The sequence below is a fragment of the Oncorhynchus masou genome, chromosome 2, assembly GCF_036934945.1.
Source record: "Oncorhynchus masou masou isolate Uvic2021 chromosome 2, UVic_Omas_1.1, whole genome shotgun sequence".
Classification (NCBI taxonomy): domain Eukaryota; kingdom Metazoa; phylum Chordata; class Actinopteri; order Salmoniformes; family Salmonidae; genus Oncorhynchus; species Oncorhynchus masou.
Window position 1 is genome coordinate 27822036 of NC_088213.1, and position 26081 is coordinate 27848116.

Sequence of the window (26081 nt, forward strand, 5' to 3'; positions counted from 1 at the left end):
TCGGTTAGGACATCTACTTTGTGCATGACACAAGTAATTTTTCCAACAATTGTTTACAGACAGATATTTTCACTTAATAATTCACTGTATCACAATTCCAGTGGGTCAGAAGTTTACATGACTGTGCCTTTAAACAGCTTGGAAAATTCCAGAAAATGATGTCATGGCTTTAGAAGTTTCTGATAGGCTAATTGACATAATTTGAGTCAATAGGAGGTGTACCTGTGAATTTATTTTAAGGCCTACCTTCAAACTCAGTGCCTCTTTGCTTGACATCATGGGAAAATCAAAAGATATCAGCCAAGACCTCAGAAAAAAAATTGTGGACCTCCACAAGTCTGGTTCATCACTGGGAGCAATTTTTAAACGTCTGAAGGTACCACTTTCATCTGTACAAACAATAGTACACAAGTATAAATATCATGAGACCACGCAGTCGCCTTATCGCTCAGGAAGGAGACGTGTTCTGTCTGAGATAAATCTACTTTGGTGTGAAAAGTGCAAATCAATCTCAGAACAACAGCAAAGGACCTTGTGAATCCAATTAAAAATTGGATGTAATAAATGTATCACTAGTCACTTTAAACAATGCCACTTTATATAATGTTTACATACCCTACATTACTATTCTCATATGTATATTACTGCATGGTCTGAACTAGAAGCACAACCATTTCCCTACACATGCATTAACATCTAGGCAACCTGGGAGGCAGGGTAGCCTAGTGGTTAGAGCGCTGGACGAGCAGCCGAAAGGTTGCAAGTTCAAATCCCCGAGCTGACAAGGTACAAATCTGTCTTTCTGCCCTTGAACAGGCAGTTAACCCACTGTTCCTAGGCCGTCATTGAAAATAAGAATTTGTTCTTAACTGACTTGCCTAGTTAAATAAAACATTTGACAAATAAAATGTGAAGATGCTGGAGGAAACAGGTACAAAAGTTTCTCTATCCACAGTCAAACAAATCCTATATCGACATAACCAGAAAGGCCGCTCAGCAAAGAAGGAGCCACTGCTCTAAAACCGCCATAAAAAAAGCCAGATTGTACTTCTTGGAGAAATGTAAGCCGAAGAACACCATCCCAACCGTGAAGCACAGGGGTGGCAGCATCATGTTGTTGGGGTGCTTTGCTGCAGGAGGGACTGGTGCACTTCACAAAATAGGTGGCATCATAAGGAAGAAAATGATGTGGATATATTGAAGCAACATCTCAAGACATCAGTCAGGAAGTTAAAGCTTGGTCACAAATGGGTCTTCCAAATGGACAATGTGTCAGAGTTTACTAGGAGTGGTGGGTTGGAGTCAGGCGCAGAGGGTTCGGTAAATCGTAATTTATTCTCCGGCACAAAACGGTCACGCCAAAATACAGGGCGCATAAAACAGACCAGCCCAAACACAGGACCAAACAGTCAGGAGAAAACAAACACGAAAATCACATCCACAACCAACAGAGTAACAATCCCGCACAAACCTAGGCAGACCTAACAGGCTTAAATAGACATAAATCAAGAAACGAAACAGGGAACAGGTGCAACCAATAAGACAAAACAAAATGAAAAGGAAAAAGGAATCGGTGGTAGACCGGCGACGACGACCGCAGAGCACCGCCCGAACAGGCAGGGGAGCCACCTTCAGTGGGAGTCGTGACACAATGACCCCAAGCATCCTTCCAAAGTTGTGGCAAAATTGTGGAAGGCTACCTGAAACGTTTGACCCAAGTTAAACAATTTAAAGATAATGCTACCAAATACTAATTGAGTGTATGTAAACTTTTGACCCACTGGCAATGTGATGAAATAAATAAAAGCTGAAATAAATCATTCTCTCTACTATTATTCTGACATTTCACATTCTTAAAATAAAGTGGTAATCCTAACTGGCCTAAAACAGGGAATTTTTACTAGGATTAAATGTCAGGAATTGTGAAAAACAGAGTTTAAATGTATTTGGCTAAGGTGTATGTAAACTTCTGACTTCAACTGCATATAATATAAGACATTAGGTTGGTTTGATTGAAGTTCATCAGTATCATGCTTTCCCACTCTCTCTGTTCACCTGTATCACCACTGCCTAAATCCTTCCTCTCACTCATCTCATCCAAAGTATTATCATTGGACCTTTTATATGGCATAAAGAATCTAAAGAATGAGGTAAGGAAGAAATAATATGGATGGATTAATTAGGTATGAAAGATAGGCTTCCAAGCTATCAGTGACAAAAGAAAAATATAACAATATAAAGAATACATATGACTCAGAGATAGAAATGTATCTATGAAAGCAGCAGGTCATAGATAGCAACATCATATAAAAGTCTTTCAATAAAATAATTCCTCTCTGCACCTCCAACAATGACACATTCAGTGTCAAGCTGCAGTATGCGCCACATCAGCTGCAGCATGCTCCACATCAGCTGCAGCATGCTCCACATCAGCTGCAGTATGCTCCACATCAGCTGCAGCATGCTCCACATCAGCTGCAGTATGCGCCACATCAGCTGCAGTATGCGCCACATCAGCTGCAGTATGCGCCACATCAGCTGCAGTATGCGCCACATCAGCTGCAGTATGCGCCACATCAGCTGCAGTATGCTCCACATCAGCTGCAGTATGCGCCACATCAGCTGCAGTATGCGCCACATCAGCTGCAGTATGCGCCACATCAGCTGCAGTATGCGCCACATCAGCTGCAGTATGTGCCACATCAGCTGCAGTATGCGCCACATCAGCTGCAGTATGCTCCACATCAGCTGCAGTATGCGCCACATCAGCTGCAGTATGCGCCACATCAGCTGAAGTATGCTCCACATCAGCTGCAGTATGCGCCACATCAGCTGCAGTATGCGCCACATCAGCTGCAGTATGCACCACATCAGCTGCAGTATGCGCTACATTTTACAGTCCAACAATTATTTTTGTCATAACTGACAGAATGATTCATCAATAAATCTGGATGGAATACGTGGCATAGGGCCAGCCAGACTTCTGGGAGTCCAATTCACACAGAAATACATTTCTCCTGTGACATAAAATTGGCTTCGGCTTTTTACAGCTCCTATCCAGATACCGTAGCAAGCTCAACACCTAATTCTTTCACTGTACATTTCTCTACTATTTCAATATCTCTTTTGTCCAAGGTTGAATAGATTCAACTGCAAATAGATATTTAATTTGTCTATCTGCGTGTATAGTAAATTACTTACCTACCCTGTCATTCAAATTGCCAGGAAGGCCATAAGCCCTTCTATCTGCTGCCTGTATCCTCCCCCTGCTGACTTGAGGGCTTCTTCGATATCTCCTACCCAGAAAGTCAATTAAACTGACTAAAAACCTTGTGATTTGTAATTAAAGAGCCTTGAGGAGGGGCAGAGGTAGAGAGAGGGGAGAGTGAGACATATCTTATAGCAAAAACATAGACACACATGGCTACCTTAAATTAGAAACCAATTACAGACCAGAAATGGGGAAAAAGTTAGATTTGATTAGGAGGAGGGGGGAGGTAAAAAGTAGAGGACTGAAGAAGGCAGGTAAAGAGGGAATTAGATTTTGACTGAACGTGTTAAAATGGTTATGCACTCTTAGAAAAAAGGGTTATTTGGTTTTCCCCATTGGGTTCTGCTTCCTTCAGTGAGGAAAAACCCAATTAGTTCCAAGTAGAAACCTTTTTGGTTCCAGGTAGAGCGATTTAGAGTTCCATGTAGAACACTCTACGGAAAAGGTTCTACTGTATATGGAACCCAAAAGGGTTCTACCTGGAACCAAAATGGTGCTTCAAAGGGTTTGCATTATGGGGTCAGCAAAAGAACTGTTTTAGGTTCTAGATAGCAGCTTTTTTCTAAGAGGGGGGTTTCAGGCGTCTTAAGAACGGCCCTGCTATAAGATTCCAAATCAAAAAGTAGATATTTTGTGGTCCAATACAGTGATGAAGCAGTGGCAGACGTTGCGTAACTTTTTGTATTTGTTTGTGAGAGAGGATGTTCTCTTTAGTCAACAGAGCCTTACCATGACAACATGTTCCCATGCATCAAATGTCAGTACAAGCACTCAATAGTTTCTTCCCTCTTTCCATCCATTTTCCTTTCATAAATCTCTGCACTTCCGAATGCAGCATATATCACATATAAGCCTTGCTGCTTCTGACTGTAGTCCCCCAAACCATCCATTCCATGCCCCTGCGCTGCTCAGCAATAACCCCCATGCGTGACCTCATGCCCAGCCAACCCATGTCACACATGTCACTCACTTTCTGGGCCTCAGGCCTCCGGCGTGCATGTGGCTCTGGACCGTCTGCCAGCGCCCAGCCTTGCTGCCAGGGCCCAGCCCCGTCACTATGCTTCTCACGCTGTCACTGCGACTGGGACCTGCCCCGCTCCCACACCCAGCCCCGCCCCTATCCCCCTTCTCCACCCCACTGAGAGACAGGGGGCACCAGATAGACAGACGGACACAGACATAAAGGAGAGAGAGACAGATTGAGGAGAGAGAGAGACAGAGAAAGAGAGAGAGGTGGATCATAACAGTAGAATCAGTGAGGAAGAACAACCCGGAAAGTGAACAACACAGCAGAATAGCATTAGGAAGTGGTGTTACCAATCCAGCTACAGGTTTCCAATACAGGTTTCCAATACAGAGGAGTAGCAGCCAGCCAGCAAGTCAGTAGGCTGGGCTGCTGCTGGGTTAGCAGGAGGGAGATGGGCTGAGATTCACTGTGTATATCTGTCTGCCTGCCTGCCTGCCTGTTCGTCCGTCCGTCCGTCCGTCCGTCCGTCTGTCTGTCTGAACCAGATGGGAAGAGTGACAGAGTGGTGTGTGTTTGGGTGCAGTGGGACTGAGACAGACAGATGCTGGCTGTGTTTTGTGTACCTGTCAGTTAGACTGACTGGCCATTCTGCAGCAGTACTTTATACTGCACATTAAATATACATGACCAAATGGATTATTCTATCAAGGACTTCATGGTGTTTGCAATAAAACCGAGGGAGTCATGATCATTGAATTATGTAAGTTATCTATGGCCTCTTTATATTTTAAAAGAAACAGTTGATCTACTTTGTTATGTACAGTAGGAACTACAACGTTAAATGAAACAGATAGGCTTGATTGAAAGATTATGGTGTGTGTAATGACATTGTTGGAGTGAGTGGCTCGAAAGTCTCTAGTAAGACATTGTAGTGTATAGCAGTTAATCAGCACAGTGAATCTGTTGAGTACACACTTCATTCCTCTCCCGCGTAACCCAGAGCAGCACAAGCAGCCGTAACCTAGACAACGTCACAGAGACAACAGCAGACAGACCAGACACAGTTTCACTACAGTGTCACTACACTCAGTGGAGACACACAGACACAGTCAGAGAACACAGCTTCTGGCCGAGAGGGATATCACTTTAGACAGAGGATATGTGCGTCCAGCCTGCAACAGTTCTACAGTGAGCATGGGGTAGGGGTAGGGATGGAGTTGACCCTTTAGGGAGATTTAAGGTAAGTGATATGTAGCTTATGCACAGGGCTTCCCATCCTTTGCTCAAGACCTCGTAACATGACGGCGAAAAGGGCAAACATTTGACGGGATCTCAAAAAGGGATCAATGGATCTTAGCAGGTTCACTGTATCACAGCCCATGAACTCTAAAGACAATACACCCATTGAGAATAAACTCTCTCTTTATCTTTTCTCTGGTAAGCTATAAAATTAAATTAAAAACGACTTTCTCCATGCAGGAAAAACATCAATGACATTAGAGCCTTTAGTGATTAATGTACTGTGCTGTACAGCTATAGTGTAACTGGTGTGTCCAGAGGGCTCAGGTGGTCTGACTAAGGAGAGGCAGCCTTATAGCACCTGTTGGTGGAGGTGGTGGTGGTGGTGGCACAAAACCACGAGGCACAACGAGAGTGAGGAGAGGTGATTAGGGAACGACACAGGACTCCTATAGAATGTGACAGAAAAACAACAACAGCAAAAACTAGGAGCAAAAGCCCAAAACAACGGTCAACCCTCGATGACAGAGCTGATTGGACGGTTTAAACTGAGGGCAATGGGTTTACGGTTAATACCTTTAAGATTAGGGGATGGTTGGTGAGTTTCAGTGGAAAGGTGGGTATTGATTGGGCTGTGTGAGTGGGATCTATAAAGGGTTTCTGCTCAGATGGTCTGAGGGTTGTCCGTCTCCATGGTAGCACTCCATGGGCTGGAGGTGAAGGTTTAGAGGTTAAGGGTTAGTGAGGCTGGCAGGGCTGTAGGGAATAGGGGGCATTTCAAATGTTGTTTGGTTGGTTGGTATATAGGTAAATGTTGGTATATAGGTAAATGTTTCTTCATGTTAAGTTTCAGTATGCTAAGTTTCAGTATGTTAAGTTTCTGTATGTCTATATTGTGTGTATTTTAAAGATTTGTGTTACATATTAATGTGTCCGGGTGGGAAAGGCTAGTATAAAGAATAGTGTGTTAATAGTGTTCATAGTGGGGGGCAGCTTCAGACATGATCTGCATCTATTAGTGTCTCCATCCAATTAAAATTTGATCGGTCTTGGTAACACCACTAGAGACAACCCCCTTCTTGATTCAATCTAAGGCTGCATCCCAAATGGCTCCCTATTCCCTATGTAGTGCATTACTTTTAACCAGAGGGAATAGGGTCAAATTTGTGACGCACCCGAGATGAAGATCAGAGGGCTGGAGGGAGACAAGGCTGACCTCACGCCTGGCCATCCCTATACTGATGTCAGTCACCTCTAAGGTGAGGCAAGTAGAAACATCCTAGTGGCAGCCCTGTACAACTCAATCTAGTTCTGCATGGCCAACAATGCATACTAAATAGCTTTACCTTTCAGACCCTGTTGGCTGCAGGAAAAGGAATTACTAATGCCAATCAACAGAACTCTCCCAAGACAGAAGATACTTTATGTACGATGGGCATGTTACGTGGATAACATCACTTAATAATGCCATGTGGCCCCCTTAGGCTATTACATTTGACCTTAGCAATGACCTTTACCGGGACATATGCATTAGGTTATGCCTTGGGTTCAGAGCTACTGTTTGGCAAATGAGCTACTTGTGTAAAGTATAAAGCACATACTTTGTGCATCATGTAGCTCTTACGTGTATGTCCGGCAGAGAGAAATGCATGCAAGTGGACTAGGGTGGCATGTTCCTATGTAGACAATGTACTGTGTCTTTGGATGCATATTTTGTCTGCAATGTTTGTCTGTTTCAGACTGAGGGTGTTGAGGGTCAGACTGAGTCAGACTGAGGGTGTTGTGGAGGGTTGGGGGTACGGAGGCACAGAACTCATTGTGAGAGGCTTGGCTCCCCCGCTTCATTACAGCCCTGCACAGAGAGAGGGGTCCCTTACCAGCCGCGACCGAGACTCACTTGGGCGTGAGGCGAGGGTCTCCATACGGGGCATAGGGGGACATGTTTAAGAGGAACTCCTTGGGCGGGTAGGAGCTCCATCTCTGCTGCACGTTGCTGCTGTCATTGTTATTCCAAAAGTCCCTGTCTAGATCACTGCAGCCAGAGAGAGAGACAGGTAAGAGCAGTACAGCCAATCACAGTTGAGTAGGAGGGAGGAGTTTCAGGGATAGTAAGAAAGATAGGTCAGAGCAGCAGAGCCAATCACAGTGGAGCAAAGTGAAGGATGTTTCTTGGAGAGAGACAGGATAGGGAAACAACCTTAGTTTAATAGATGAATGAGAGAAATGTCAATCCAGGCAATAGAGATACACCTCTAATATTTGTAGAAAATAAATGGAAAATACATTAGGGGTAGGGGGTCCTGTACAGGGCCGGACTACCACAATAGGGGTAGGGCCTTGGGGCACCGACCTCCGGGGGCCCCCATTTCTTAAATCAGCTAACTTACTATATTTCAACACATTTTTCCATGGTGCAGAGGGAAAACCTTTACCTTCTCCCACAGGATCACTGTACCCACCCACACCTCCCACCACAGGACAGTTGCACCGACCCATAGGTACCAGGAGCACCTTGAAGGCATAGAGAGCATTTCGGGGTTGGATGAATATTAATTTGGAATAGTCTGTGTAAGATAAGATCTGCGGACAAAATTAAAATGGATATTTTGATATTTAGGATTTCTAGAAGAGAGAATTACAGACCAGTTCATTTCAGTGATTGAAGGTAAGACGTCTCTTCTATTGTAGGTCGGTTGGCAGGGGCTTCTAAAATGCTTTTAAGAAATGCAAGTATAGATCAAAAAACAGTCCCCTGGGTTTAGGCCAGTTTTCAAAAATGCTGCGGAGGGGGTTAGTTGGTAGTGTTTCGCCCCAGGGGACATCATATGCTCGCATGGCAGAGTGAAGTTGCAAATAAAAGAAGAAGGATTTGCCCTGTAAATTAAAAGTGCAATTTCTGATAGCGGGTCTGCTAAGAATGGCTCGATGGTCGGCGAGGGCCATGGCTAATACATCTATATCAAGAACTTTGTTGTACAGGTCCTTTGAAGTGAATATAAAGTCCACGAGAGAAAAATGTAAAATTTCCATAGGAGGGATTCATAATTCGACATTAAATTGTCAACTGTCACCTCATTTGCCCATTTCCGCAGTGCCACAGAGGTCAGATGCTGGTCTCCCCCCTGTCTGCCCAGATCTGTCTAGCCTGTACTCTCAAACTGCATTAAAATCGCCACCAATAACTGGTCAGAAGTCAGCTAAATCTAGTGTCAGAGTACAGAATTGGTCATGAAATGAGTTATCGTAAGTGTTTGGTGCATACACCAACAGAATAGTATTACTTGTTTTATTAAACAGCTTAATAAAGGTCAGCTTAACAAAATTGATTGTACTCTCCCTGAGGGATCCTCCACCTAAATCATTGTATTGGAAGTTGCGTCTGGCAACAATAAGTACTCTTTTACTTTTTGTATTAAAACATGATGAAGCAATGACATGATAAAATTTGTTGGAAAAACAAGATACATTTTTGCGGCGTCTTCAGATCCCGTGCATTCACAATTTTTCAAGCTAATTTCCTGCTATTCTATATGTTTTGCCATGAGGCTGAGAGAAAATGTTGCAGTTTTGAAGCAAATTTCCTGCAATTCCACACATTCTGCTATCGTATGCTATCTCCCCCCCAATTTAACAAAAACAAATTGGGTTGGGGGCCCCCTGGAGGTCGAGGGCCTAGGGGCACATGCCCTGTGTGCCTGTTCGGTAATCTGGCCCTGGTACTGCATTTATAAAAGTAATTCCATGTTAATGTTCATAATATAGTTTCAGAGGAAAACATTTATGTCTTTGAAAAGAAAGTAGGAAAACAAGTGAATTAAGGAAGGTAAAAATTGTATAGGTCTAAAGGGGATAGAGTTTGGGAAATGCATATGGTCTATTCTGTGAGCTGATACAGCATCCAGACTCATGGACAAATGAATAGATTATACCTTCCTCTGTACAAGGGATTAGATAACAGTGAAAGAGTAAAAAATGTATTCAACATCAATCACAGAGTAATATACAGTATGTTATAAGTCAAAGTGAAACAGCAAAGGTTGGTTACACAGATAAAACATATCTTGGAAAAAGAGAGAGAGACAGAAAGAGAGAAGGGAGAAATGAAACAGGGAGGAGAGTGATGAAAGGGGGAATGGGAGAACAGGTGGTATGGTGACAGAGGAGGGAGAGGACTGCTGGGTTAGCTGGAGACAGAGACCACCGTCCGTCAGGTCTTGGGCTGCGCAGCTGCAACCATGAAGCAGGAATGTTAACAACAAACAGTCATACAGTAGAACATATCAAGACATTGCTGCTGGTAACGTTGGACATCAAATACTATTTTTTTTATTGGGATTGGGCTACTGTTATTAATGTACTATGATACGCATAATATTAGGTATAGTGCACGTTTAAGTGATTCTGACTATTTTACTTTACAAGGCATTGAGATAAAGGGTACCTTAGTGCAATCCAAGTTGAACATTGGTTTTAGGTTTCAAGTTTAAATTTCAACTGAAACTCAGCCAAGGTAATAACCTTCAGGCTGTAAAATAAAGTAACACTGCTGTTGGACAGTAAACTAGTGGCTTATCAGGGGTGGGTTTAATGTGGAAGACACATTTCAGTAGAATACATTCAGTTGGACAACTGACTAGGTCCCCCCTTTCCTTTGTCAGTAAGACATTATTACCGTCCCATTGAGTGTTCAGGGACACATCATGTAGTTCCTCATTTTACTGGACTTTAACATTCTCTTTATCTGAAGCCTGTCAAATGAAGTATGCTATAATTTATGCTTCTTGTCTTCACAGGAAGGACTGTAAAGGAGTTGTCAAGATACGCTTATTTAACAACCACAACTCCCCTTTTCATTGCTAAATATGTTCCTTCACCCTCCATATCTCAGCGGGTTTCAGTGTTGTTGCCTTTTATTTGAGCACACCCAGGTATTTGCCTCTCATCCTCTTGACAGTCCCAGTTAGCTGTGCTGTAGTGAACCCCCCCCCCCCCCCACAACCACCCAACACCTACTTGATGGCTTTGTTTTCCCCTCGGCCACGAATCTGAACTGAATCTGGGGTGCTGGCTGCCTCCACCCCAGGCTTGTTCCTCTTCCCCTGGAGAGAGAGAGAGAGAGAGAGGGAGAGAGAGAGAGGGAGAGAACAAGACAGAGAGAGAGAGAGACAGAGAGAGACAGAGAGAGAGACAGGGAGAGATAGAGAGAGAGAGAGAGAGAGACACAGAGAGAGAGAGAGAGAGAGAGAGAGAGAGAGAGAGAGAGAGAGAGAGAGAGAGAGAGAGAGAGAGAGAGAGACAGAGAGAGAGAGAGGCAGAGAGACAGAGAGAGAGGCAAAGAGAGGCAGAGAGAGATAGACAGAGAGAGAGAGACAGAGGAGATAAATAATTTCCTTCGTGTCCATTGCCTTGTGTCTTTCTGTGAGCTGTCTTGATAGCTGTTTACATCTGAAATCACTTTACCAGTGGAGCCTTCATTACAGAGCCTTTAGCATGCCATCAGGTGCCAAAAAGGTGCCAAAAATATGCTAAATGATTCCAGGCAACACTTTGGATGCGAGCCAGCACATGTGCATGCTCCGCCCACCTGAGGATCCATTTCCTGTGTTTGAGGGGTGAAAAATCCACTTGTCACTTAAATTTAGCTGGATTGATTACTTTCATTTTACTCATGTGACTCTTTCATACTCTTGCTAGTGCCTGTTATTTTTTTCCCATTAATGTCACAACCGTGGAAATGTTTGTAATGACCTGTCAAACACACCACAGAAATGGGCTCAATGGAATACACAGTCGATCCATTGCATCTAAAAGAACGCTTGCTTAGTCGGGGATTTAACGCATCGTCTAGACACTTACATCACAAGAGAAGAAAGAGACCTCAATTTTGATGGGTGTTCATATTTTGTGGAAGTGAAATGTTTACAAATAAAATAAAAGCAACTTCATAAAATGAACACTCTGATTATAGTGATATTATGTCTGATGTCGCAAACAATGTAAAGTAAACGTCCTCTCCCTGTCAACTGAGTGTATTTTCAACAAACTTAACATGTGTAAATATTTGTATGAACATAAACAAGATTCAACAACTTAGACATAGACTGAAGAAATTCCACAGACATGTGACTAACAGAAATGGAATAATGTGTCCCTGAACAATGGGGGGGGGTAACAGTCAGTATCTGGTGTGGCCACCAGCTGCAAAAAGTACTGCAGTGCATCTCCTCCTCATGGACTGGACCATATTTGCCGGTTCTTGCTGTGAGATGTTACCCCACTCTTCAACCAATGCACCTGCAAGTTCCCGGATATTCCTGGGGGGAATGGCCCTAGCCCTAGCTCTCACCCTCCGATCAAACAGATCCTAGACGTGCTCAATGGGATTGAGATCCGGGCTCTTTGCTGGCCATGGCAGAACACTGACATTCCTGTCTTGCAGGAAATCATGCACAGAACGAGCAGTATGGCTGTTGGCATTGTCATACCGTAGGGTCAAGTCAGGATGAGCCTGCAGGAAGGGTACCACATGAGGGAGGAGGATGTCTTCCCTGTAACGCACAGCGTTGAGATTGCCTGCAATGACAACAATCTCAGTCTGATGATGCTGTGACACACCGCCCCAGACCATGATGGACCCTCAATCTCCAAATCGATCCCGCTCCAGAGTACATACCTCAGTGTAATGCTCATTCCTGCGACTATAAACACGAATCTGACCATCACCCCTGGTGAGACAAAACCGAGACTCGTCAGTGAAGAGCACTTTTTGCCAGTCCTGTCTGGTCCAGCGACGGTGGGTTTGTGCCCATAGGCAATGTTGTTGCCGGTGATGTTTGGTGAGGACCTGCCTTACAACAGGCCTACAAGCCCTCAGTCCAGCCTCTCTCAGCCTATTGCGGACAGTTTGAGCACTGATGGAGGGATTGTGCGTTCCTGGTGTAACTCGGGCAGTTGTTGTTGCCATCCTGTACCTGTCCCGCAGGTGTGATGTTCGGATGTACCGATCCTGTGCAGGTGTTGTTACACGTGGTCTGCCACTGCGAGAACGATCAGCTGTCTGTCCTGTCTCCCTGTAGCGCTGTCTGAGGCGTCTCACAGTACAGACATTGCAATTAATTGCACTGGCCACATCTGCAGTCCTCATGCCTCCTTGCAGCATGCCTAAGGCACGTTCACGCAGATGAGTAGGGACCCTGGGCATCTTTCTTTTGGTGTTTTTCAGAGTCAGTAGAAAGGCCTGTTTAGTGTCCTAAGTTTTCATAACTGTGACCTTAATTGCCTACTGTCTGTAAGCTGTTAGTGACTTAATGACCGTTCCACCGATGCATGTTCATTAATTGTTTATGGTTCATTGAACAAGCATGGGAAACAGTGTTTAAACCCTTTACAATGAAGATTTGTGAAGTTATTTGGATTTTTAGTCCTGAAGAACGGACGTTTCTTTTTTTGCTGAGTTTATGTGTAGTTACAGTTGAAGTCGGAAGTTTACATACACTTAGGCTGGAGTCATTAAAAATTATTTTTCAACCACTCCACAAATTTCTTGTTAACAAACTATAGCTTTGGCAAGTCGGTTAGGACATCTACTTTGTGCATGACACAAGTAATTTTTCCAACAATTGTTTACAGACAGATTATTTAACTTATAATTCACTTTATCACAATTCCAGTGGGTCAGAAGTTTACATTCACTAAGTTGACTGTGCCTTTAAACAGCTTTGAAAATTCCAGAAAATTATGTCATGGCTTTAGAAGCTTCTGAAAAGGCTAATTTACATAATTGGAGTCAATTGGAGGTGTACCTGTGGACGTACATCAAGGCCTATCAAGTCTAGTTCATCCTTGGGAGCAATTTCCAAACACCTGAAGGTATGTTCATATGTACAAACAATAGTACGCAAGTATAAACACCTTGGGACCACGCAGTCGTCATACCGCTCAGGAAAGAGACGCGTTCTGTCTCCGAGAGATGAACGTACTTTGGTGCAAAAAGTGCAAATCAATCCCAGGACAACAGCAAAGGACCTTGTGAAGATGCTGGAGAAAACAGGTACAAAGTATCTATATCCACAGTAAAACAAATCCTATATCGACATAACCTGAAAGGCCGCTCAGCAAGGAAGAAGCCACTGCTCAAAAACCACCATAAAAAAGCCAGACTACGGTTTGGAACTGTACATGGGGACAAAGATCGTACATTTTGGAAAAATATCCTCTGATCTGATGAAACAAAAATAGAACTGTTTGCCCATAATAACCATCGTTATGTTTGGAGGAAATAGGGGGAGGCTTGGAAGCCAAAGAACACCATCCTAACCTTGAAGCACGGGGGTGGCAGCATCATGTTGTGGGGGTGCTTTGCTGCAGGAAGGACTGATGCATTTCACAAAATAGATGGCATCATAAGGTGGGAAAATGATGTGGATACATTGAAGCAACATCTCAAGACATCAGTCAGGAAGTTAAAGCTTTGTCGCAAATGGGTCTTCCAAATGAACAATGACCCCAAGCATACTTCCAACATTGTAGCAAAACGGCTTAAGGACAATAAAGTCAAGGTATTGGAGTGGCCATCACAAAGCCCTGACCTCAATCCTATAGAAAATGTGTGGGCAGACCTGAAAAAGTGTGTGCGAGCAAGGAGGCCTACAAACCTGACTCAGTTACACCAGCTCTGTCAGGAGGAATGGGAAAAAAATCACTTAACTTATTGTGGGAAGCTTGTGGAAGGCTACCCAAAACATTTGATCCAAGTTAAACAATTTAAAGGCAATGCTACCAAATACTAATTGAGTTTATGTAAACTTCTGACCTACTGGGAATGCGATGAAAGAAATCATTCTCTCTACTATTATTCTGACATTTCACATTCTTTTTTTTCAATTTAAAGTTTTATTAAGTTTTCTTGTTTTTCAATCAAACTGTTAAGATTTTCTTCTTCCTCTTCCTCTGAAGAGGAGGAGTAGCAGGGATCAGACCAAAACGCAGCGTGGTTATCTTCATACATCTTTAATAAAGATAATGATGAACAATGCAAAAACAATAAACGTAACGTGAAAAACCGAAACAGCCTTATCTGGTGCAAACAAACACAGAGACAGGAACAATAACCCACGAAACACTCAAAGAATATGGCTGCCTAAATATGGTTCCCAATCAGAGACAACGATAATCACCGGCCTCTGACTGAGAACCACTCTAGGCAACCAGAGACTTACCTAGACAACTCTACTATACCACAATCACATAACCTACAAAACCCCAAGACAAAAACACACCACATAAATAACCCATGTCACACCCTGGCCTGACCAAAATAATAAAGAAAACACAAAATACTAAGACCAGGGCATGACACAACCAACAAAACACATTCCGCATTCACAGATGTGACATATGTAAAAAATATATGAATAAAAAAAGTAAAAAAATATATTTAAAAATAATAATAATAATAGTAATAAAAAATAAAAATAATAATAATATATAGTTATTGCAGCAGCACTATCAAGGTTCTTATTAGCTATTTCTAGCCTTCGCTGGCAAGATCAAGAACAAAGTCCTGCTGGGCATTAGGAAGATAGATACACGGGGTCATTTCAAATGGTACATCTAGTATTTTCTGTGCAGCAGTATGTATAGATTGCCTAAATCTGGCAATCTCTCTACAGTTCCAAAATACATGCATATAGGTTAAACTTTCAAAGGTACATCTTTTACAGTTAAGAGACGTGTCAATTTTCATTCTATGGAGTCTCAAAGGAGTGTAATAAAATGTGTACAAAAATATGTAATTAGATTCTTTCATTTTTACATTAGTAGAGGAGCAGTATACCCTGTCGCAAACCTCCGCCCATAACTCATCACTGACAGTCAGACCAAGGTCCTTTTCCCAGATTATTTTCAAAGGAGTAAAGGAGGAGCCTCCTTTCTCAGAAAGGAGTCTATAGATATAAGATATTTAGCCTTTAATGGATTGTACTGTGACAAGAAGGGTTTCAACTTCATTCAACTGAGTTCTAAACCTGCTTTTGGAAGTAAATGAGGAAATGACATGTCTAATTTGAAGTTATTTAAAAATTTATTTGGCACATTGAATTCACTGCAGAGCTCTTGAAAGGATTTCAGTGAAGTGGTTTCTGATGAAATAGGTCTGAAATGGTCCTGATTCCTAGAGTATGCAAAAGATTAAAGTTGGCATCCTTCAGGACTTTTGGCAAGTCTGGGTTGCCTACTATGGGCAAGTGTGAACATATTTGGGAGGAAATGCCCAGGTATTTCTTACAGTCCCTCCACGCTAGTAGGATGCTGTAAATCACAAAGGTTTTGGCTATGTTGCCCACTTAACTAAAGTTATTGATGAATATAATTGAGCTTAGTGGCAATAAACCACAGGATTGGGCTTTTATCTAAATCCACGTTGACTCGTCTGTTTGTGATCCATGTTAGCATGTTGCGGATTTGGGCAGAGGGAGGGAAGGGCAAGACCACCCTTAGATTGAGGTTTCGATAGAGTGGAGAACTTGATCCTAGGTTTTTGATTGCCCCATATACATTTGGTGATGGTTTGGTTAGTTGTTTTGAAAAAGGAAACTGGGTGATAGCATGGGAGCATCTGAAGTAAATAGTTCAATCTAGGGAGGATGTTCATACAGATGACATTAATTCTTCTTACTAAGCTAATTGGGAGGGAGATCCAGGTTTGGAGATCGTTCTTGATTCGATCCAGGAGTGGAAGATAGTTTTCCTTGAAAAGGCTATTCAGATCTGTGTCTTCCATAGGAATGGACATAGTGTTTTCATAGAGCTGGTGAGTGTAAGATTGAGAGGGCATACAGTGGATTTGTTCAAATTGATCTTATAACCTGAAAATTTGCCATACTGAGCAATTGTGTCTAAATTGGGAGGGATTTCTCTGGGTTGGATATGTAGAGCAAGACATCATCTGTGTAAAGCGAAATCTTGTGCTGTAGGCCGCCTGCAGAAACACCCGTAATACTTGGATTGCTCCTTATCAACTCTGCCAGCGGCTCCGCCCCAAACAATTAGAGCAGGGGGGACAGCGAGCACCCTTGTCTTGTGCCCCGTCCCAAAGGGAATCTGTCAGAATTCAGTCCGTTAGTAGTCATCATGGCATTTGGATGAGAGTATAGTGATTTGATCCATTTAATAAAGTTTGGGCCCATATTGAACTTTTCTAAGACTGAGAACAGAAAGCTCCACTCCATCCTGTCGAACGCCTTCTCAGCATCCAGTGAAGCCAGCAGGACAGGGGTCTTCTGTGTTTACTTGTTCAATAATATCAAAAAGACGGCGAATGTTATCAGAAGAGTATCTGTCTCTAATAAATCCAGTTTGGTTAGCTTTTATTATTTTGGGAAGAAAAGTGTTTAGTCTTTTGGCGAGCAATTTGGTAATTATTTTGTAGTCGAAATCCGACAAGCTTATGGGCCTTTTTTGAGCAACACTGTAATGCGAACTGTGTGCATTGAGTCTGGGAGAACTCCGTTTTTGCAAAAATCATCCAGCATTGGCATGAAAATAGGGCTAAGCTGGGGCCAAAAAGCTTTGTAGAACTCTCTGGGGAATCCATCTCGGCCTGTGGACTTGTTAGGTGGCATGGAGGTAATTGCCTCCAGGATCTCCTCAGGAGTAAAGGGGGAGTTGAGATCTTCTTGGTCGGTATCTGATAGTTTATGTAGCAAGTTTACCTCTAGGAAGGAGTGGAGTTCTGCCTCCGTGTGTTTTCTCTCAGAGGTATATTAGTTTACAGTAAAAATCATGAAAAGCCATGTTTTTTTAAATTGGTAAGCAAGCAATCTACTCGGCCTATTGCTATACTCATGGTATTTCTGTTTAGTAAAGAAAACATATATTTTTTTATCTTCCAAGTATAGTCAAAATTCAGTTTGGTTTTGGCTGCTTTAAATTGACTCCAGGAGGTGCTGTCTGGGGATTGTTTGTGTACTCTTTCACAGCATTCTAGCTCCCTCTCAAGATCTAGCCTGTGTGCTTCCATTGCTTTTTCTTAGAGGAAGCATATGCAATTAGATGACCTCTTAGTGTGGCTTTGGCAGCATCCCACATTGTGGCCGGAGAAACATGAGAATCTTTGTTGTCTTGTGTGTAGTTGTCTATCCATGTAGTTACCAATGTATGGAACACTTTGTTTGATAACATGGAGGTGTTGAATTTCCAGCTCTTTAACCTCGGGATGTTTTTGCAGAGGTCAAAGCGGAGGTGGACAAAGGCGTGATCTGAAAGTGCTATGGGTCCGATTGTACACGTGGCTGAATTTACGAAACTCTTTGGGATAAAAATGTAATCTATACGATAGTAGGTGTTATGGACATTAGAGTAGTATGTATAGATGAGCATAGATGAGCTATTAGTCTCTCTCCAGATATCTATCAGTCCCATCTATTTAGTAAGAGAGTTCAACATCTTTGCAGATCTAGGATTTGTGGTGGGGACTTGAGATGATTTGTCTAGGGTTGGGTTAAGGGTACAATTAAAATCTCCGGCCACCACGCCAAAGGAAACACAATGCTCATTGAACAGGGTTATCATTTTTGACATGAAAGCAGGAGTATCTGTGTTAGGGGCGTATATGTTTAAGATAGTAATTGGTTGTCCATACAGTGACCCAGTTATCAAAATAAATCTCCCCTCCGGATCAGATATGTTTTTGTCAATTATGAATGGAACATTTGTATGGATAAGTATCGCTGTGCCTCTACTGTTTGATTTGAAAGATGAGAAATACACCTGTCCCACCCAAGCTCTGCAGAGTTTGGCATGTTCAGCATCACAGAGGTGTGTCTCTTGTAATAGCGCAATGTTTTCCTTTTCTAGAGCACATAGTATCTTTTTCCATTTTATTGCATGACCTAGACCATGGTAGTTCCATGTCAGTAGATTTAAGGTGCTAGTCATCGAACAGTAATCAAACTTTAGTGCAAGTCATCTCTGGGCAAAGGTGGATAATAGTTACAGTTGCATTCACATAAAAGGAAAATAGATGGTATATATAAAATAATAATCTCTGAACACCCCAGCCGAGTTCAAACTCTCGTCAAACTCTCTGCGCTTTCGGCGTATTCCAGCTGACAGGTCCTGGTGTAAAGTGAGTTTGGCGTTTCCCACTGTAATGGTGTTCATTTTCGCCGCCTGTAGGACTCGTTCCTTGTCGGTGAATCTCAGGAAACGTATGGTGATTGGGCGCGGTGGTTGTCTGGCTGCTGGTGGGGGCCTCAGTACTCGGCGAGCTCTCTTGAGTTCTATGGGCCTGTCGGTGGACAGGTGGAGCCACTCGAGAAGTTTGTCTTGCAGGTAGCGGATCAGTGGCATGTTGCCCTCTTATTTTTCGCCCAGATTTAATAGATTTTTTTTCCCTTCGCCCCCTGTTTTCCAGGTCCTCTTTTTTCTCTTCCAGATGCTCTATTTTCTTTTTAGCATATGCTATTGTTTCCATGGCGTCTGTCAATAAGTTTTCCATGGATAGGATTCGCCCCTCTGCCTCGTCCAGGCGCATCCATCTTGTTGTTGATGTCAGGCAAAGCATTTTCCAGGATTGTCACCTTGCCCCCTATCACACTGAGCTGAGAGTTAATGGCATCTAATTTAATGTTGAGTTCTGTACATTGGGATCTCAACTCAGAAAGGACGTCTTCGACAGAGTGTGGGGTTGGCATTCGTTGGGCTTCGGGGGGGAATGGGTCCTCTTGCATCCTGGCTAATGGTGCTAGATTTTTCTGAAGCTAGCTGCTTCTTGGAGGCTTTTTCCATCGCTAATGCTCGAGTCTTTTGTAGCCGCCATGACTTTATGACTAAAGCTAAAGGAGTTTAAACTTGAAGTGGAGGTAAGTTTAGGAATTGGAAACAACTTGTGCGGAGCTCTTAGTTCATGCGGCCATCTCGTTCAAGGGTCACGTGATCCCCCCATTTCACATTCTTAAAATAAGGTGGTGATCCTAACTGACCCAAAACAGGGAATTTTTACTAGGATTAAATGTCAGGAATTGTGAAAAACTGAGTTTAAATGTATTTGGCTACGGTGTATGTAAACTTCCAACTTCAACTGTAGGTTTAATCTGGAGCCAAGCGTGTTGATTTTTAATCTAAGGGTATCCTGCTATTGACATACTTGTTGAATTATGGAACAGAACGTGACAGCAACAAGTAATTCATGAGCCATCTCTGCAGCACTCCACTAATCAGGCATTTATGGTAGAGTGGCCAGACGGAAGCCACTCCTCAATAAAAGGCACGTGACAGCCCGCTTAGAGTTTGCCAAAAGGCAGCTAAAAGACTCAAACCATAAGAAACAGATTCTCTGTTCTTATGAAACCAAGATTGAACTCTTTGGCCTGAATGCCAAGCATCACGTCAGGAGGAAACCTGTCACCATCCCTATGGTGAAGCATGGTGGTGGCAGCATCATGCTGTGGGGATGCTTTTCAGTGGCAGGGACTGGGAGTCTAGTCGGGATCGAGGAAAATATGAATGGAGCAAAGTACAGAGAAAATCTGCTCCATAGCGCTCAGGACCTCAGACTGGGGCGAAGTTTCACCTTCCAACAGGACAACAACCATAAACACACAGCCAAGACAACACAGGAGTGGCTTCAGGACAAGTCTCTGAATGTCCTTGAGTGGCCCAGCCAGAGGCCAGACTTGAACCCGATCGAACATCTCTGGAAAGACCTGAAAATTGCTGTGCAGCAACGCTCCCCATCCGACATTACGGAGCTTGAAAGGATCTGCAGAGAAGAATGGGAGAAACTCCCTGAATACAGGTGTGCCAAGCTTGTAGCATCATACCGAAGAAAACTCGAGGCAGTAATCGCTGCCAAAGACACTTCAACAAAGTACTAAGTAAAGGGTCTGAATACTTATGTAAATGTGATATTTTTTGCTTTGTCATTATGGGGTATTGTGTGTAGATTGATAAGGGAAAAAACAATTTAACAATTTAAGGCTGTAACGTAACAAAATGTTGAAAAGGTCAAGGGGTCTGAATACTTTCTGAATGCACTGTATGAGTGCATAAAAAGGTAATTGTACAATAAATTGAATACCTGAATTCCCACCAGAATCCCTGAACTCCATTCATTAGTTGTCTGTGCCAGTAAAATGTGTTATGTGCTATAATTCAGTTAATATCTGATGGGACTTTCTTCAGTTAATATCTGATGGATTTTAATGATTTTAATGATTCTATTGTCCAACAGTTGCATTTATTAGAATTGTTTTTAAACCCTTTTAGCAATTTTGATGACCGTTGCTACATACAGCCAGCTCTCAGGATCTACATGTGAATCCAAACCCTCTCCACAGCAATAATCCATACATCTGTTAACCATACAGAATGAACGGATGGAGCATCAAGCATCAGACACAGTGGGGATCAGACACGTCCACACACATACAACACTCCCAACACACATACAACACTACACACTCAGAAACAGTACACGCCCAAACATACATAAAACATAGGTGTTAAAATAGACCCAGAATTCCCAACAGTCAGTGGAATTATAATGAAACATTTTGAGATTAATCTGAACTCAGGACTGCAGCTATATGATAAACCTTGGAACTCAGGACTGCAGCTATATGATAAACCTTGGAACTCAGGACTGCAGCTATATGATAAACCTTGGAACTCAGGACTGCAGCTATATGATAAACCTTGGAACTCAGGACTGCAGCTATATGATAAACCTTGGAACTCAGGACTGCAGCTATATGATTGGCCTGGCCTTGCGTATCAAATTAATGCAGAGTTGATGACAATTTTTACACTGAAGCCAAACACTAAACACACACTGTCACAAAGTACAGCTACATAATCTTGTTTTTCATTTCAATGCTCATTACATTTTCAATGAATAAAGAAAGTACTACACCCTTCAAATAGACTGTAAAACAACTAAAGCTATTCCATTTGAAATGTGTAAGAGCACAGTGAGTGGACACATCAACCCTGCACTATGAGTGATGGGTAATAGGCATTAAATACATAATATTAGAATGACTTGTGTTTCAGATCATATAATTGATATGGTTTGACTCAGAATGTTATAGTTTCAAATCGAAAAAATACTCTCCCCTGCTTTTGCTCCCTCCCTCTCTCCATCGTTCTCCCCCTCCTCTGTCTGTCCCTCTCCCTCTCTTGGCTTTTCTAAACTAACTTGATTCAATAGGTGTTACTCACCAAACCTAATATTTACAATATGATCCTTGTAAAATCAAATAATGATGGATTTTCCTTTCATTTCAGTTCCTTTCCAAACATATACATCACATGTAGTAGAGGAAACCTTAACCCTGTAAAGAAATTTTTTCAAAAGGCAGTTTGGAGCAGGAAATGGTTTTACTATAGACTTACTGTCACATTCTCTGTCACAAATTACATGGCCTGTTTGTTATAAACACTTATCAATAGAGGGCAGATCTCTGGAAATGACCTAACACCACTGCCCACCCATCCACCCCACACACAGTCATTCACTCACACAGTTGTTTTAGGGACTCAGAAAAAGGCTAGATTTCAAACAGTCAAGAATATGCTATCAAGTGCAGCTCATCTATCATTTAACACTATCATAAAATCTTCAGGAGGCTAGAGAGTAGGGGAAGGAGAGAGAAAACACTGAAGACAGGGAGTGGGACACGAGAGAGAGAGAGGGAGAGGGGAGAGAAGGGAAAGAAGATGGAGAGAAAGGCAGAGGCAATGTATGATTGAGTGGGAGAGAGAGAGAGAGACAGAATGAGGGGAGTTGAAACAGAATAAAGTGAGATGGAGAGAGGAGAGACATCAGAGGATATGGGAGAGAGTAGGGGAGGATGGGGGAGAGAATAGAGGAGATGATGGGGAGAGGGAAGGGGGAGAGAATAGAGGAGAGGATGGGGAGAGGGTGGGGGAGAAGAGGTGGACATCATGGATGTCTCCCCGCTAAGAACAGTGTAATGCTGCAGCCCTGTGAAGGATCTGTCCTCAGCCCTCAGTCCCGCTGTCGTTATATCTGTCACAGCACAACACACATAATGGCTGCCAACACCACTCCTATCTCCCTTCTCCCTTCTCCTCCCCTCTTCCCATCCTCTATCCAACTCTTTCTTCCCCTCCTCATCTCCTCCATCCCCTCCTCCCTCCCCACTTCCTGCTTCCTCCCTCTCCTTCTTCCCCTTCTCTGCTCCCCCCCTCCCCTCCATCCTCTCCTCCTTCCCTCCTCCTTCCTGCCATAATCGACCCATGAGACCTGTTTCTGACTTCTTCATCTTCCCTCACCCATATGCTGGGCTGATATACTGCACCTCTACACAGGGCTGCATCTATCAACTACCATGGGCTAAATATCACAGTATTTATCACAGTATTTATCTAATTGTGTCTATCTCTGTGTACTTCCTCATAAACACAATGGTCTCAGAGCCGCATAGCTATGTCACAATGGGACGCCGGACTATCGTGTCTCTCAGCATCTGGAGACTCTGAATTACGGTTTCGAAACACATATGGTATTTGCAAAGACAGACAAAGAGTGTGAGGGTAAATAGAGAAATAGAAAGGGCGAGGACAAGAGAAATGGACAGTGAGGGTTGAGTAGTTTTACTGTGTGTGTGTCTGTGTATTTGACAGGGTATGATATGATTCATCTTTGAAGACCAGACTGAAAGTTCTCAATCTACACAGGGTGTGACAGACTGGTAAAATATCATAGATGTGCAGCAATACAAATGTGTGTAATACCAGTTACTAATATTACATATTATTTACATGCTTTAAGCATGCTTATTCAATCTCCATCTCACTTCAGAACCGTTCTCAGCTGAATTCAGTCCTCTGCATGTTTTACCCACCTATGTGTTGTCCTCACTCCACAAATGCTCCTAGACAGAGAGAGAGAGAGCGAGCAAGCGAGCGAGCGAGAAAGAGAGAGAGAGAGAGAGAGAGAGAAAGGCCAAGATAGTGACAGAGAGATAACTAGAAAGAGACGGAGAAAGAAAAGCCAAGAGAGGGAGAGGGACAGACAGAGGAGGGGGAGAACGATGGAGAGAGGGAGGGAGCAAAAGCAGGGGAGAGTATTTCCAGATGAAACATATGGGCAGAATCACAGTTGTTCAGGCAGCAGCCAATAGCTCAGAGTGATGTGTACATTAGCATATGAATCATTAGCATGGGACCAGGAGCCGGCGACAAGCAGGCACACGCACTGCTCAGAGCACAAAGCCATGTTTACATAACCTAATGGAGAATTCTGTTCATGTTCACCATCATGGCCACACAACATCTCCCCATACCATTCCCCTTGCACACTACCAAGAGCCCACACACAAAGTTATGGAAACAGAAGGATACTCAAGAAAAATAGAACACAACCGGAAAGCACTGCAACTTTTATCCAAGGAGTTTTTTATGGCAGAAAAAAGTAATTTGGAGTTATGCGGTCTAGCATATAAACTAAAGCTGGCAAGAGACTGAAATTTTATTTAACTTTGCAAGGTAGTTAAGAACAAATTCTTATTTACAATGACTGCCTACCCTGGCCAAACCCAGACGACGCTGGGCCAATTGTGGGCCACCCAATCACAGCCGGATGTGATACAGCCTGGATTCGTACCAGGGACTGTAGTGACACCTCTTTTTATTTTATTTTATTTAACTAGGCAAGTCAGTTAAGAACAAATTCTTACTTAAAATGACAACCTAGGAACACTGGGTTAACTGCCTTGTTCAAGGGCAGAACGACAGAATTTTACCTTGTCAGCTCTGGGATTCAATCTAGCAACCTTTCAGTTACTAGTCCAACGCCCTAACCACTGAGATGCAGTGCTTTAGAACGCTGCGCAACTCGGGAGCCCAAAATATGAACTCAAAAGTGTGATTCTGCCATTGACTAACTGCTAGACACAAAATTCAATGTGCTCATGTTCTATCCTCAGTGTCTGCATTTTAGTGTCCTGGAATGTGTGTATTACTGTTTTGCTTATGTTAATGTAGTGAATGTAGCTTACAGTTTATGCACACATATGTTGCAATACACTGAGACCAGATGTACGGGTGGGGGAGGTGAGAGAATGAAGGAATGAGAGGAGGGGAAATCATTCTTTACTAAATAGAATATGATATACTCAATGATATACAATGGTAAAATGATTCAATCAAATAGACTATCTTTTCATTCTGAATGTCAGATCCATGAACCATCTTTCTGCTTTCCTCTAATTGCCAAACGGCAGGAACAGGCAGCAAATAGCTCATTATTAACTGCAGCTAATTACCTGGGTGTCCAACTGTACCATTTTAATGGTATGGGGTTCGGAGAAGGGCACGGACATAGTGCATTATCATGGAGAGAGGAGGGGGAGTGGGGGGAGAGAGAGAAGGGGGGGGGGAGAGAGAGAGAGGGGGGGGAGAGAGAGAGAGAGAGGGAGAGATGGAGAGCGAAAGATGGAGAGAATTGATGAAACTTTTACAGAGCTTTTCATTACAGACATAATCTCAAAGCATGTCTTTGCATGTCTCCGTCTCTCACATGTCTCAGTCTCTCACAGTCTTCCTCTTGTGCAATATGTAACACCTACAGCCTAACACCTCTCTCTCTCACTATCCTGCAGTTCTATTATGAGGATGTGGGGCATGTCTGTGCAAATGTGTGTGTATACAGTTCTGGGGTTCAACCTTACCAGGCAGATAACCCTACCAAGTAGCTAACCCTACCAAGTAGCTAACCCTACCAGGCAGCTAACCCTACCAGGCATCTAACCTTACCAGGCAGCTAACCCTACCAGGCATCTAACCTTACCAGGCAGCTAACCCTACCAGACAGCTAACCTTACCAGGCAGCTAACCTTACCAGGCAGATAACCCTACCAGGCAGCTAACCCTACCAGGCAGCTAACCCTACCAGACAGCTAACCCTACCAGGCAGCTAACCCTACCAGGCAGCTAACCCTACCAGGCAGCTAACCTTGCCAGGCAGATAACCCTACCAGGCAGCTAACCTTACCAGGCAGATAACCCTACCAGGCAGCTAACCTTACCAGGCAGATAACCCTACCAGGCAGCTAACCTTGCCAGGCAGATAACCCTACCAGGCAGATAACCCTACCAGGCAGATAACCCTACCAGGCAGCTAACCTTGCCAGGCAGATAACCCTACCAGGCAGCTAACCCTACCAGGCAGCTAACCCTACCAGGCAGCTAACCCTACCAGGCATCTAACCCTACCAGGCAGATAACCCTACCAGACAGCTAACCTTACCAGGCAGCTAACCCTACCAGGCAGCTAACCTTGCCAGGCAGATAACCCTACCAGGCAGCTAACCCTACCAGGCAGCTAACCCTACCAGGCAGCTAACCCTACCAGGCAGCTAACCCTACCAGGCAGATAACCCTACCAGGCAGCTAACCTTACCAGGCAGCTAACCTTACCAGGCAGCTAACCTTACCAGGCAGGTAACCTTACCAGGCAGCTAACCTTACCAGGCAGCTAACCTTACCAGGCAGCTAACCTTACCAGGCAGCTAACCTTACCAGGCAGCTAACCCTACCAGGCAGCTAACCCTACCAGGCAGGTAACCTTACCAGGCA

At 43.3% G+C, this 26081-nt stretch overlaps 1 protein-coding gene across 1 annotated transcript in view; it reads right to left on the reverse strand.

The window, feature by feature from the left end:
• LOC135557993 (synaptotagmin-7-like) overlaps nucleotides 1-26081 on the reverse strand; it is a 139293-nt gene that overhangs the window by 48295 nt on the left and 64917 nt on the right. Inside the window, exons 3-4 of the mRNA XM_064991757.1 lie at nucleotides 10491-10576; nucleotides 7375-7509 (exon numbers count right to left, since the gene is read on the reverse strand). Coding sequence (XP_064847829.1) covers nucleotides 7375-7509; nucleotides 10491-10576 — 221 coding nt within the window. The remainder of the gene's footprint in view (nucleotides 1-7374; nucleotides 7510-10490; nucleotides 10577-26081) is intronic.